The 14,477-nt window shown below is 49.5% G+C and overlaps 1 protein-coding gene across 1 annotated transcript in view; it reads right to left on the bottom strand.

Moving 5' to 3' along the window:
• The window catches only part of TMEM165 (transmembrane protein 165), a 47,241-nt gene extending 40,169 nt beyond the window's left edge, over window positions 1-7,072 (bottom strand). Inside the window, exon 1 of the mRNA XM_068278576.1 lies at window positions 6,700-7,072. Coding sequence (XP_068134677.1) covers window positions 6,700-6,846 — 147 coding nt within the window. The 5' untranslated portion in view covers window positions 6,847-7,072. The remainder of the gene's footprint in view (window positions 1-6,699) is intronic.
• Window positions 7,073-14,477: the final 7,405 nt, after the last annotated feature.

The raw sequence follows: 14,477 nt of genomic DNA, 5'->3' as shown, positions 1-14,477 counted from the left end.
TTGGTGTGGGGGGGTGATCAGATTGCCCGCAAGGGGCAGGTTAGGGGCTGATTGATGGGTGGCAGTGACAGGGGGTGATTGACAGGTGATTGACAGGTGATTGACAGGTGATTGACAGGTGATTGACAGGTGATTGACAGGTGATTGACAGGTGATCAGGGGGATAGATGCATACAGTAAACAGGGGGGGGGTGGTCTGGGGGGGGGGGTCTGGGGAGAATCTGAGGGGTGGGGGGTGATCAGGAGGGGGCAGGGAGCAGGGGGGGGGATAAAAAAAAAAAATAGCAGATGTTGATAGATAGTGACAGGGAGTGATTGATGGGTGATTAGGGGGGTGATTGGGTGCAAACAGGGGTATGGGGGGTGGGCAGGGGGGGGTCTGATGGGTGCTGTGGGCGATCTGGGGCAGGGGGGGAGAAATCAGTGTGCTTGGGTGCAGACTAGGGTGGCTGCAGCCTGCCCTGGTGGTCCCTCGGACACTGGGACCACCAGGGCAGGAGGCAGCCTGTATAATACACTTTGTAAACATTACAAAGTGTATTATACACTTTGTATGCGGCGATCGCGGGGTTAACATCCCGCCGGCGCTTCCGTATAGCCGGCGGGATGTTGCGGCGAGCGAGCGGTGACAGGCGCCGGCGGAGGATCGCGTCACGGATGACGCGATCGCTCCGCCCATGCCCTTAGAAGAACCGCCGCCTCTGTGGGTGAGCCGGTCCTTCAGGGCTCCACTTCCCGGCCGCCTCTGTGCGTTAGGCGGTCGGGAAGTGGTTAAAGGGATACTATAGGGGGGGGGGGGGGGGTCGGGGGAAAATGAGTTGAACTTACCCGGGGCTTCTAACGGTCCCCCGCAGACATCCTGTGTTGGCGCAGCAACTCACCGATGCTCCGGCCCCGCCTCCGGTTCACTTCTGGAATTTCTGACTTTAAAGTCAGAAAACCACTGCGCCTGCGTTGCCATGTCCTCGATCCCGCTGATGTCATCAAGAGCGAACAGCGCAGGCCAAGTATGGTCTGTGTCTGCGCAGTACACTCCTGGTGACATCAGCGGGAGTAAGGACATGGCAACGCAGGCGCAGTGGTTTTCTGACTTTAAAGTCAGAAATTCCAGAAGTGAACTGGAGGCGGGGCCGGAGTATCGGTGAGTGGCTGCGCGGGCACAGGATGTCTGCGGGGGACCATTAGAAGCCCCAGGTAAGTTCAGCTCATTTTCCCCCGACCCCCCTACAGTATCCCTTTAAGGTGTATAAATTTGCATGTGAAATTTGACTAATCCCACATCAACTTGGAACTATTTGCATCTCATTGGCCAGCCTTTATGGCAGTGAATGTACTGCGCCACTGCATCACTGGGCAGATTCCATGCCTCTATGTGATGACAATGCAACTGCTGTGTGCTAGAAGAAAAAGCATGTAGCAGTGCTTTGTGTGCTACAGCGGATGCGTTGCATATAAGTTGCACTGGCACCACATCTAGGTGGCAATTGACACGCTGATGCAGTGCAATCACTGTAAACCGGTCTTACTGGTAGTAAATTACCCAACAATTTGATTATTCAGCCAGCTGTCAAGTATCAACCATCAGTTTTCACAATCTAATTAGAGCTGTTCATGGATCTCTTTCAACCCAAGGGAGATTGAGCTCATTTTAGAGGGAGGAAAACTGCCTTGGTCCTAATTCAATTATCTTTTCAGAATCCTCTTATGCTTAAAACACGGTACGATTTTCTATGCAATAGATGGATCAGATTGATAAAATCCGTCATGTCCGATACTGCTCTCGATCGTTTCCGCGCTCGATTTCTCATAACAGTGAATGGAAAAAGATAAGGAAACCGTAAAGTAAAGAGAATCGAGCGGAAAATCTTACCGTGTGTACCCAGCATTACAGAAGATATTTTCTTATCTTATCAATAACACAGCCCCTCTGTCACTGAAAAAATGCAGTAAGGTGCGTACACACCATTAACCCCCTTGGCGGTATGAAAAATACCGCCAGGGGGCAGCGCAGCAGTTTTTTTTTTTAATTATTTTTTTTTTAAATTTATGTAGCGAGCCGAGGGCTCGCTACATGATAGCCGCTGCTCAGCGGCATCCCCCCAGCCCCGCCGATCGCCTCCGGCGATAGGCGATCAGGAAATCCCGTTCAAAGAACGGGATTTCCTGGAGGGCTTCCCCCGTCGCCATGGCGACGGGGCGGAATGACGTCAGCGCCGTCGGGACGTCATTGGGAGACCCGATCCACCCCTCGGCGCTGCCTAGCACTGATTGGCCAGGCAGCGCTCGGGGTCTGGGGGGGGGGGGGGGGGGCGCGCGCCGCACCGGATAGCGGCGATCGAGCGCGCGGCGGCGGCGATCGGGGTGCTGGCGCAGCTAGCAAAGTGCTAGCTGCGTCCAGCAAAAAAAAAAAATTAAGTAAATCGGCCCAGCAGGGCCTGAGCGGCACCCTCCGGCGGCTTACCCCGTGTCACACACGGGGTTACCGCTAAGGAGGTTAATGGATGTCACTCGTCGGGGATCCAGACCCATTTCCACGGGTGAAATCTCTTGGCCAGGCTGCACAGACCCGAGTAAGCAGTGTAGCTGACAACGCACTGCATTGCTATGCAGGGAGGCGGAGGGACAACGGAGCACGTGGGTAATGGCGGGGGGGGGGTTGCGGAGAAGACATTTGGATTGGCAATCGCAGGGAATGAGTTGATCTAACGGGCGGATCGTTTGCAGGTTGGGGGTTGCAAGCCTCTGTACACATGCTTGATTATCGGGTGGGGAGGTCATTATTAGCTGCAACTTGCCCAAAAAAATGTTTTATTTTTAAGATGAGAAAAAAAATCTCCCTTGAGGAAATAGGGAGAATAGTTAATTGTACAAGGGCTCTCGTCAAGTTTAGATTAAATGTATACGGGTCAATATTGAAAACAGAGAGACTGGCACTAGATGTGGAGGACAGGATACTGGGTTCACTGGATAATGTACTCCATGCTTCAACGTACAACTCAGAGACAATCAATGCAGTAATCAATGGAGAGGAAGCACTGTTGTTGCAAAAGAGGGTACCTTTAATCCACGGTGCAGTGACACATCAGGGTGTACAGTGGGGGTGAGGGAAGGCCTGACAGCTGTTTCACTTAAAACAAAAGCTTCTTCAGAGGCCAATCAAAGGAACCTTTTGATTGGCATCTGAAGAAGCTTTTGTTTTAAGTGAAACAGCTGTCAGGCCTTGTACACCCGTGGATTAAAGGTACCCCTTTTTGCAACAACAGTGCCACATGTATACAGGTAATTTTACAAATCTCATAGGCCCCATGCAATGTTTGGCAGTCTCCACTAACTCCTGTAACAAAGAGTTCATGTAAAGTCAAATATGAAGCTTATTTCTATTAGACAAGGTTTTAAAAGCATTTTCCCACATGCACATTTATATTAGAACTTATGACCAATTTAAGTCAATGTACTTGTTTATATCTAAATGTGATTTTCATATGCAGGGGGGGGAAAAGCGTACAACCTGCAGCATTATTTTGCGCTCCCTGCGCAGTTTCTAATTAATAATTTTTAAAATGATCCTGTAGTCTCAGGAGGACAAAAAGTTATACTTCTCTAGATAGAGGAAAGCCTCTGTATAGTCCAGAGGCTGCACATGTCCCTCAAACCTACCCCATTGCCTCATTTAAACCCAATGCACGTATCTAATAAAATTGTTGGATACGTTCTTGCAGCTGTTCTGCACATGCGCTATGCAAGTTCCAAAATGGTCAGAGGGTCCTAGCCAGCGGTTGTGGTGTGGAGCAGTGATCTGCAAACTTGACTCTACAGCTGTTAAGGAACTACAAGTCCCACAATGCATTTGCCTTTATAAATCATGACTGTGGTTGTCAGACTCCTGCAATGCATTGTGGGACTTCTAGTTCCTTAACAGCTGGAAAGCCAAGTTTGCAGATCACTGGTGTGGAGGACCAGGGAAGCATCTGGACTATACCTAGGTAAGTATGTAACTTTCTGTCCCTGGAGACCACAGGTATTGTGGCAAAATGTGCATGAAGTAACAAAGACAAACTGTAAAAAAAATAAAACTTCAAGGGTCAAAAAAGTTAGCATTTTTCTCAGAGAAAAGTGTGAAACCGTATTCTCGTTGAGGTGACCAAGTGGAACACCTCATAGACCAACCGCTGCTGGTGACAACCACTAATTTGGAATAAAAAGGGGTCCAACCACTACTGAATGGGTTTAGTAAAGTTGCACAAGCAGATGCGGCAGTCAAGGGTGAAGGTCCTGGATGAGCAATTTTAGTGCTTCTTTTATAGGTAGCGTTTACCACTGTGTCCCCAATTTCTTACAAAATAGTGCCAAATTGCCACAAACAGGAAGCAGCATTAGTCCACTCAACTAGACTGTGAAACCTACCTAACACCAGCTGCTAGTGACTTAGTTACCCGCGTGACATTGCCCTAACTGGAGAAAATTTCAGCGAGAATTCGAATCTCAAAGTAAACCTGGGGGGAAAAAACTTCTACACAGGGTACTTACCTTGGGGGAGATAAACCTCCTGAGCTTTCCTCCATCACCCTCCTCAACATTCCAGCACATAGGCCTGGTGCACACCAAAAACCGCTAGCAGATCCGCAAAATGCTAGCAGATTTTGAAGCACTTTTTCTTCTTTTTCTGTAGCGTTTCAGCTAGCATTTTGCGGTTTTGTGAAGCGTTTTTGGTGTAGTAGATTTCATGTATTGTTACAGTAAAGCTGTTACTGAACAGCTACTGTAACAAAAACGCCTGGCAAACCGCTCTGAAGTGCCGTTTTTCAGAGCGGTTTGCGTTTTTCCTATACTTAGCATTAAGGCAGAAACGCATCCGCAATCCAAAATCTGCAGCAGCCCGGGAGTATGCGTTTCTGCAAAACGCCTCCCGCTCTGGTGTGCACCAGCCCATTGAAATACAATACCCTAGCGGATCCGCACCCGCAAGCGGATCGCAAACCGCAGCAGAACCGCTCTGGTGTGCACTAGGCCTGAGACTCTCACAAGCCTGTCAACAAAGCCTTGTTGACTGAGGTTGCCCACACTGCACAGGCAGCTAGCGCCTGCGCGCTAGCATGGAGCTGAACGGACACAGCCTGTGCTATTGCGCATGCGTGATCGAGTTACGTATAACTACAGGGGTCCCAGCACCCAGGAATGGAGGGATGAGGAAGACTAGGTAGGATCCAAAGGCTTCCCTCTCCCAAGATAAGTAACTTTTGACTTTTAAAGGGACTCAGAGATGATGGAAGCAAAACGTTTTATACATACCTGGGGCTTCCTCCAGAACCATACGCTCTGATCGCTCCCACATTGCTGTCCTCCTCTGGTCTCAGCGCCGGTACTTCTGTCAGTTGGGGCCAGTCAACGCCGGTGAAGTGCGCCCTCTACATATCTCTCCAACAGCTGCTGGAGAGATACGCAAAGAGCGCAACTCTCTTACGTCAGACTGGCGCCGACTGAAGGAAGTGTGGAGAACCGATACTGGCGCTGCAAGCAGAGGAGGACAGCGGCGTGAGAGCTATCGGAGCATATGGGGCTGGAGGAAGTCCCAGGTATTTTTAAAACGTTTTCCTTCCATTATTTCTTAGTCCCTTTAAATGGACTCCGAGCAGTGCATAAAAAAACAAAATCTGAACTTACCTGGGGCTTTCTGCAGCCCACCGTAGGACAGGAGGTCCCTCGGTGTCCTTCTGGCCCATCTCCCAGTCCCTGCTTCGAAATGGCTCCCGGCGACACCGGGACCGAGTGTCGGGCTCCCTCTTCCGGAAAGATGACGTCAGTAGTCATCACGCCGGCCACCTCGTGTCTTCACGCATGCGCAATTAAACCACGCATTTGCAGTACTGTCATGCTGGCCGCCATGATGAAGCGAAGTGGCCGGTGTCATGTCAGCTATTGCAGCCTCTCAGATTTTGCAGCTCTGTTGGTTCTGCGCATGCGGCTGTGGGACGTGCGTGCTACGTCATCCTCCAACGCTGCAGTTCAATTCTCTTACAAGGTAGTGTGAAGGCGGGGCATGATCAATCATATACCATCACAGGTTTACTTTGATTTCTAAAAAACAATTGAAATAGATAGTCGTGCGCAGCAACACCACATCCACCCATCCTCTATCATTTAACTCGAAGGCAATACGAGCATATCTACCTTCTATAGGATGATACGGAGGATATCAGGGAGGGCTGTAGGAGGTTAGTATGCTAATGACAGCGGTGATGGGCGGAGGCGGCCGCAACGTTCAACACAATTCAGCTGCATAAAAACGGGCATACGCTTTTTAATTGTCGCGTACTGAAGACGTGTAGCCTGATGCTCTAGTACGCGATGATGTTTATCCTTCAGCGTGCAGGGCTGCATTCGGGCTGCAATTTCTGACATGACACCGGCGTGATGATGACTGACGTTACCTTTCAGGAAGAGGGAGCCCAACACTCGGTCCCGGTGTCGCCGGGAGCCATTTCAGAGCAGGGCCTGGGAGATGGGCCAGGACGCCGAGGGACCTCCCAACCTACAGTGAGCTGCAGAAAGCCCCAGGTAAGTTCAGATTTTGTTTTTATGCACTGCTCCCTTTACATCACCCAGATTTGCTAAATAACACTAGTTGCTATGGGCAACTGCTGCATCTCTGCTTCCACAGGTGCTGTGTGTAGACTGTCAGGCCTCATGCAGGTGCCTCACCTCAGGACGGGCCTGCTGCTCTGGTCTGTGCGGCAGCGGGGGCTCGCGGTGTGTGCCGTCATCCTCCGGTACCGCCCGGCTCAGGCCCGCCAGCAGCAGCAGCGCACACAGGGCGAGGAGCCGGCTGCTCTGGACACGCAGTTCCATGGCTAGCTGAGGGAACTGGGCTACTACAGCTGCGGCTGACGGGGCTGGTGTTCCTTCACCCGTCCAACCGGTCCTCCCCGTCCGGCACCGAGATCACTGCGCCCGCCCCACTGCCATCGTCAGCTGCACAGGACCCCTCTGACGACATACAGCAGCGTCACCGGATTGGTCACACAGCGTGACAGCTGAGCTAGGAGAGGAAGCGCGTCATCCCCAAAAGAAGGCTCAGTTGTTCCATGCTCAGTGAGCGCTGGTGGGGGAGGGAAGCTGTGCTGCCGTCATCTTTCTGACTACCAGAAGCGGGTGATACATGCAAAATTCCATAGAAGCGTCCTCCTACTGCAGACACAGTATACTGGACGCACAAATCTAGCGAGTGCGGCGGTCCGTTTGACGTCCAACCACCTGACTGCAATGCTTGTAGTTTAGTTTTTGTGAATGATTCAACCTTTTACTTTTGGTTTGTGGATGGCTCTGTAAACGATGTATACATAATTCCTAAAATCTTGACATTGATGCTTCATATCTCTGCAATAGGGATGGCCCTGCTTAGGAGAACTCACAGAGAAGCTTGTGATCAGTTTGATCAGCTGATAGATTATTTATTGTATTTATAAAGCGCCAACATATTACGCAGCGCTGGACATTAGTTTAGGTTACAGCAGGGTTTACCGACCAGGCAACAAAAGCAGTCGCTTGGGGCCCCATTCAGAGTCAAAGGGGCCCCATCAGCACATAAACCAGCCCTTGCCATCCTGTCAACGGTGGCTGGATGGTATAATGGTTAAAGGGACTCTCAGCAGTGCAGTAACTATGGAAAGATGCATATCATTTTAAAGCTCTCTTTCTCCTCTTTCCAATGATATATAAACACCTGCTCTATGCCTTTTAGTTTTCGATATTTTCGCGATCGAAATCGTGGCCACAGGACAACTTTTCTCCAAAGTCAGCGGTGGCTGGATGGTATAATGGTTAAAGGGACTCTGAGCAGTGCAGTAACTATGGAAAGATTCATATCATTTTAAAGCTCTCTTTTTCCTCATTCCAATGATATATAAACAGCTGCTCTATGCCTTTTAGTTTTCGATATTTTCACGATCAAAATCACAGCCACAGGACAACTTTTCTCCAAAGTCAGCGGTGGCTGGATGATATAATGGTTAAAGGGACTCTGAGCAGTGCAGTAACTATGGAAAGATGCATATCATTTTAAAGCTCTCTTTCTCCTCTTTCCAAAGATATATAAACGGCTGCTCTATGCCTTTTAGTTTTTGATATTTTCGCGATCGAAATCGCGGCCACAGGATGACTTTTCTCCAAAGTCAGCGGTGGCTGGATGGTATAATGGTTAAAGGGACTCTGAGCAGTGCAGTAACTATGGAAAGATGCATATCATTTTAAAGCTCTCTTTCTCCTCTTTCCAATGATATATAAACGGCTGCTCTATGCCTTTTAGTTTTCGATATTTTCACGATCGAAATCACGGCCACAGGACGACTTTTCTCCAAAGTTGGCAGCTCGATTCAGCACAATGCAATGAAATATAAGGAACCCAGGGGGATATAATTACAAACATCATGCTGGTAGGTGTGAGGATGTAATGAATTAGTTGTGGGTATGCTTAAAGGCATATCCACAGGCACTGCTTGGAGTCCCTTTAAGGGCTCTGCCGCTGACACAGGAGACCAGGGTTCGAATCTCAGCTCTGCCTGTTCAGTAAGCCAGCACCTATTCAGTAGGAGACCGTAGGCAAGTCTCTCTAACACTGCTACTGCCTATAGGGCACGTCCTAGTGGCTGCAGCTCTGGCGCTTTGAGTCCACCAGGAGAAAAGCGCGATATAAATGTTATTTGTCTTGTCTTGTCAAATGATGCCGTGCGCTGCTGATTGTCTTCAGAGCCAGGCTCTCCTCCTAGGTCCCCCTACTGCTACTGTGCGCTCTGCCGCTGCCCACTCCACCCTCCCTTCCCACAGAGAACCACAGCTGCAGCAAGAATGATAGCAGCAGATGGCAAACGCTCACTCACCTATCCATGATCCAAGCGATAGAGATCCCGTCATCTGAAACCCATCTGTCTCTTCTACAGTGCAGCCGATCGCTCTGAACTTCCTGATTCTCAGATCAGACAGGAAGTAGGAAGTAGTAAAAGTAGTAGTAACAGAGCGGCAGCACTCTAGAGGAGACAGATGGGCTCCGGATGACGGGACCTCTATTGCTTGGATCGCAATAGGTGAATGTTATTTATCTGGTGCTGTCATTCTCCCCCACTGCGGCTGCCTTCTCTGCTGGACTATCGTATTCACTGGGATGGAGGCTGCATGGTGGCTGTCTAGTTTGGGAGGAAATTGGTTGTTCGGTGGTGGGAGTGGTTATGTAATTCTGTCTGGGGAACGGCTTCCGGTTTGGCGGTGTCCAGAGCTTTCTGCTATTGCCAGGCTGGAGATGCAAGGGGAAAGTGCTGCTGCTGTGATATCTGGCGCCCTCTTCACAGGGGTGCCCCAGCCCCTGAGTGCAAATGTCCCAGCCATTCATCTCTCACTCTGCATTTTGCCGCTGCTATTCCCTGCATTGTGCACCCACAGAGGAAAGCGTGCTGTTGCCCATAGCAACCAGTAGCTCGGCTGCCCGGTGTGTGCGGCATATTGCTGTGCAGCTGCATCTTCTGATTCTATTACGACATGATGGGGGGGCCCAAATCAGTTACTTTGCTTAGGGCCCCATTTAGCCTTAATCCGGCTCTGGGTTACAGACAATATTTAGGGGTGGCATACAGCAAAATGACAATTCCTGAATACAAGAAAGACAAGATCATTATTTTTATTATTATTATTTTTTCTTTATATAGCGCCAACATATTCCGCAGCGCTTTACAAAGCACAATAAGCCAAAAAGGGGAACATAGATACAACTAACAAATGTACAGCAGAGTTCCAAGCAGCACAAATATTGTTACAAAGCAGTAAACATTAGGAGGATGACCCTGCCCTTGCGAGCTTAAACTCTAATGGGTAGTGGGGGACACACTAGGTCAGGGGGTGGAGGATGGATGAGGCAGTGACCCTTTGCCTCTGATTACAATGTGACAGATAAGGGCTATAGAATGTTATAAGCTTGTCTGAAAAGGTGTGTTTTAAGAGTGCGTTTGCAGATGCCCAGGTTTGGAGCATGGCCTACAGGTTGTGGAAGAGAGTTCCAGAGGAGGGATGATGCTCGTGTAAAGTCCTGGATGCGAGCTTGAGAGGAGGTGATCAGCTTAGAGGCCAGGAGAATTTCTTGGGAGGAGCGAATGTTGCGGGAGGGACAATATCTTGAGATTACAATACGGTAACAGATTTAGGATTGGCACACCTTGCCATGAATAGTTGGGTGCTCAACCTTGATGTAGAAGCGACATCAGTTCAATACAAACAATTCAAGGTCGGTCGGCACACCAATTCAAGTTCCCAAGCACATTTATTGAATGCACAGCATGACAATTGTTTCGGGGCCACAGAGGGTCCCCTTCATCAGATAAGTGCAGACATATCAGATATGTCTGCACTTATCTGATGAAGGGGACCCTCTGTGGCCCCGAAACAATTGTCATGCTGTGCATTCAATAAATGTGCTTGGGAACTTGAATTGGTGTGCCGACCGACCTTGAATTGTTAATATCTTGAGATTAGTGAGGAGATGTATGGAGGAGACAACCGTGGAGGGCTTTGTATGTTAGAGTCAGGAGTTTGAACTGGATCCTCTGGGTAATGGGCAGCCAGTGGAGGGAATGGCACAGAGGGGCTGCATCAGAAGAGCATGTGGAAAGGAGAATGAGGCGGGCTGCTGAATGTAGAAGGGATTGGAGAGGTGCTAGCCTGTTTTTTGGTAGACCACAGAGCAGGGTGTTGCAGTAGTCTAGGCGGGAGATGATTAAGGCATGAACAGGCATTTTGGTGGCCTCTTGTGTGAGGAAGGGACGGATACGGAATATATTTTTGAGCTGGAAATAGCAGGTGGTGGTTAATGAGGCAATGTGAGGTTTAAAGGAGAGCTCTGAGTCAAGTATAACCCCCAAGCAGCGGGCCTAAGTGGTTGAGGTTATTGGGGTGTTATCTACAGTTATGGTTGCAATTGGTGGGGGTGCAGATAGCGATGGTGGAAAAATCTCAATTTCCGTTTTAGTCATGTTAAGTTTGAGGAAGCGGGAGGACATGAATGCAGAAATGGCACGTAGACAGTCGGGGACTCTAGATAGTAGTGATGACAGATCAGGAGCTGAGAGATAGATTTCGGTGTCATCCGCATAGAGGTGATACTGGAAGCCAAAAGAGTTAATTAGTTGTCCCAGGCCACAAGTGTAGATTGAGAAAAGAAGTGGCCCAAGAACAGAGCCTTGAGGTACACCAACAGACAGTGGGTGTGGGGAGGAAATGGTGTTAGAGAAGGATACAGTGTAAGAGCGGCCAGAGAGATAAGAGGAGATCCAGGAATGTGCTTGTCCCTTGATTCCTAAAGATGACAGTGTCTGCAGGAGCAGAGCATGATCAACTGTGTCAAAGGCAGAGGAAAGGTCAAGGAGTATTAGAATGGAGAACTCGCCTTTGGATTTAGCTACCAGTAGGTCATTAGCAACTTTTGTGAGGACAGTTTCAGTGGAATGGTGTGTGCGGAATACAGATCGAAAGGGGTCAAGTAATGAGTTGGTAGAGAGAAAGGCAGACAATTCTGAATGGATGTGACGTTCCAGCAGTTTAGAAGCAAAGGGGAGGAGCGAGACAGGACGGTAATTGGATAGAGAAGTTGGATCTAGAGTGGATTTTTTGATAAGTGGTGTGATGATAGCTTGTTTGAATAAGGAAGGAAAAGTGCCAGTGGAGATAGAAAGGTTGAATAGAGTTGTTAGAGCGGGATTAAAGGAGGAGGAAAGCTGGGGGATTAGATGAGAGGGAATGTGGTCCAGGGCACAGGTAGTGAGATGTGCTTTGGAGATTAGTGAGGAAAGATACTGTTCAGTGAGTGTGGTGAAAGATGTTAGAGTGGGAGAGTGGTCTTGTGGAGCGGGGGGAAGGCAGTTAGTAGTGAGTGAGGGTGCAGGCGGACAGAAGGAATTTATAGGTGAAGGTTGAGCTGGTAAAAATGGTTGTGTGTTGAAGCTAAATGGTTGTGTGTTGAAGCTCATGCAGCACAGTATGAGCACAAGGTAATGCTTAGTCACTGGAGGGGAGCATGGAGATTAGGTAAGTTAGGTTCACTCAGATGCATAGCATGGGTTCACAGTAATGGAGGCGCATGATCAGGTAGGACACAAAAGGAGGAGGACCCTGCACAAAGGCTTACAATCTAGAGGGAGAGGTAAGGACACGAAAGGTAGGGGACCAGAGTTCAGCTGTGGGTTTAGAGCACTTGTGAGAGGTAGTAGGCCAGAGTGAAAAGGTGAGTTTTGAGGGCCTTCTTGAAGATGTTGAAGGAGGGGGCTGCCCTAATGGGTGGAGGTAGGGAGTTCCATAGTGTTGGAGCAGCTCTTGAGAAGTCCTGGAGGCGTGCATGGGACTGGGTGATGCGGGGGGCGGTTAGGCAAAGTTCATTGGAAGAGCGGAGTGTGCGGCTAGATCGGAAATGTAGGTTGGACATGTTTTGTGGACAGATTTGTAGGTCAGACACAGTATCTTGAATCTGATTCTGGACTGGATAGGAAGCCAGTGGAGGGATTGAAGGAGGGGATCCGCCATGGTGGAGCGATGGGAGCAGTGGATAATTTTGGCTGCCGCATTCATGATGGACTGCAGTGGGGCTGTTCAGGTCATGGGGAGACCAGACAGAAGGGCATTGCAGTAGTCAAGGCGGGAAATTATGAGGGCATGGATGAGGAGTTTGGTGGTGGCAGAGGTCAGGAAAGGAGGCGACTCTTACAGATGTTACGAAGCTGAAAGTTGCAGGACTTTGTGAGGTTTTGGATGTGGGGAGTGAAGGAGAGTGCGGAGTCCAGGGTGACACCCAGACAGCAGGCTTGAGAGGTAGGGTGAATGGTAGTGTGGTTAACAGTGACATGCACATCTGGGAGGTTCATGGATGGCCAGGGTGGGAAGATCATAAATTCCGTTTTGTCTAGATTTAGTGTCGGGAACCTAGCGGACATCCAGGAGGAGATGGCTGAAAGACAGGAGGAGACCTTGTCCATGGTAGTGGTGGATATATCAGGGGTGTGGAGGTAGATCTGGGTGTTATCTGCATACAGATGATAGTTAAAACCCATGGAGGAGATAACCTTGCCAATGGAGGATGTGTATAGGGTGAACAGTAGGGGGCCAAGGACCGAGCCTTGGGGGACTCCCACCGAGAGGTGGTTGGGGGTGGACGAGGACGCATTGAAGGTGGTCGTGAAGGAGCGGTTGGAGAGGTAGGATGAAAGCTAGATCAGGGCGAGATTGTGAATGCCCATGGACTGGAGGAGTAGGGGATGATCTACTGTGTCAAAAGCTGCTGAAAGGTCAAGGAGGAGGAGAATGGAGTATTTACCTTCAGCTTTAGCTAAGGCAAGGTCATTGACCACTTTGGTGAGAGCAGTTTCAGTTGAGTGGGCAGACCGAAATCCAGATTGCAGTGGGTCTAGCAGTGAGTTGGCATTGAAGTACTTATAGGTTTGTAAGGTTCTGATTTGCTGTGATGACTTCCTGATTTAACGCATGATCATGACCAGCATATATCAGTAGGGATGGAGCGAACTGTTTAATTGTGAACAGTCCATGGGCAGCCTGCCTCTGTGCTACTTCCGGGTTGGTAAGATCCCAGTAGTACGCAGGCACTGGCTGTCGACTAGGTCCCTCAGTAGTACACAGGCACTGGCTGTCAGCAAGGTCTCTCAGTAGTACGCGGGCACTGGCTGTCGGCAAGGTCCCTCAGTAGTACGCGGGCACTGGCTGTCAGCAAGGTCCCTCAGTAATACGCAGGCACTGGCTGTCAGCAAGGTTCCTCAGTAATACGCAGGCACTGGCTGTCAGCAAGGTCCCTCAGTAATACGCAGGCACTGGCTGTCAGCAAGGTCCCTCAGTAATACGCAGGCACTGGCTGTCAGCAAGGTCCCTCAGTAGTACGCAGGCACTGGCCCGGCGGGGCACGCCTCAGCTGGGCATGCTTTGTGCACGTAGTCGTGTCATGCACAGAGTGTGTCCAGCCACAGGCACCCGATCGAGGATGCATGCCGCCAGGCCAGCGCTTGCATACTACTGAGGGACCTTGCCAACCCATAAGTAGTACAGAGGCAGACTGCCCACAGTTCACTCCATCCCTATATATCAGCTCATCAAACTGATCACATGCTTCTCCATGAGTTCTCCTAGACAAGGCCATTTCTACTCCACAAAAGGGCTATGAAGTAGACCTCCGGCTGCTTTACAGAGCAAAATTTTTGGTCACAGCATCACAAGATAAAGCAAATGAAAATATAAGGGTACTGGGGTCTACCACATAACATGAAAATTTGAGGTCTCTATTACACCCATTATGAAGAAATAAGGCATTAACATTGTGAATACCAGGGGAAAGGGCCGTTTTTACATTGCTGATCATTCACCCCCCCCCCCCCCCACACAGTTACAAGTACTAATTTGATTTTACACTTCCAGTGGAAATTTGGAGTCTCTGAATCCCTCCTCTT

Source organism: Hyperolius riggenbachi, chromosome 1 (assembly GCF_040937935.1).
Source record: "Hyperolius riggenbachi isolate aHypRig1 chromosome 1, aHypRig1.pri, whole genome shotgun sequence".
NCBI lineage: Eukaryota > Metazoa > Chordata > Amphibia > Anura > Hyperoliidae > Hyperolius > Hyperolius riggenbachi.
Note: the sequence above shows the minus strand (reverse complement) of the source record. Positions and strands in the feature narration are given on the sequence as shown.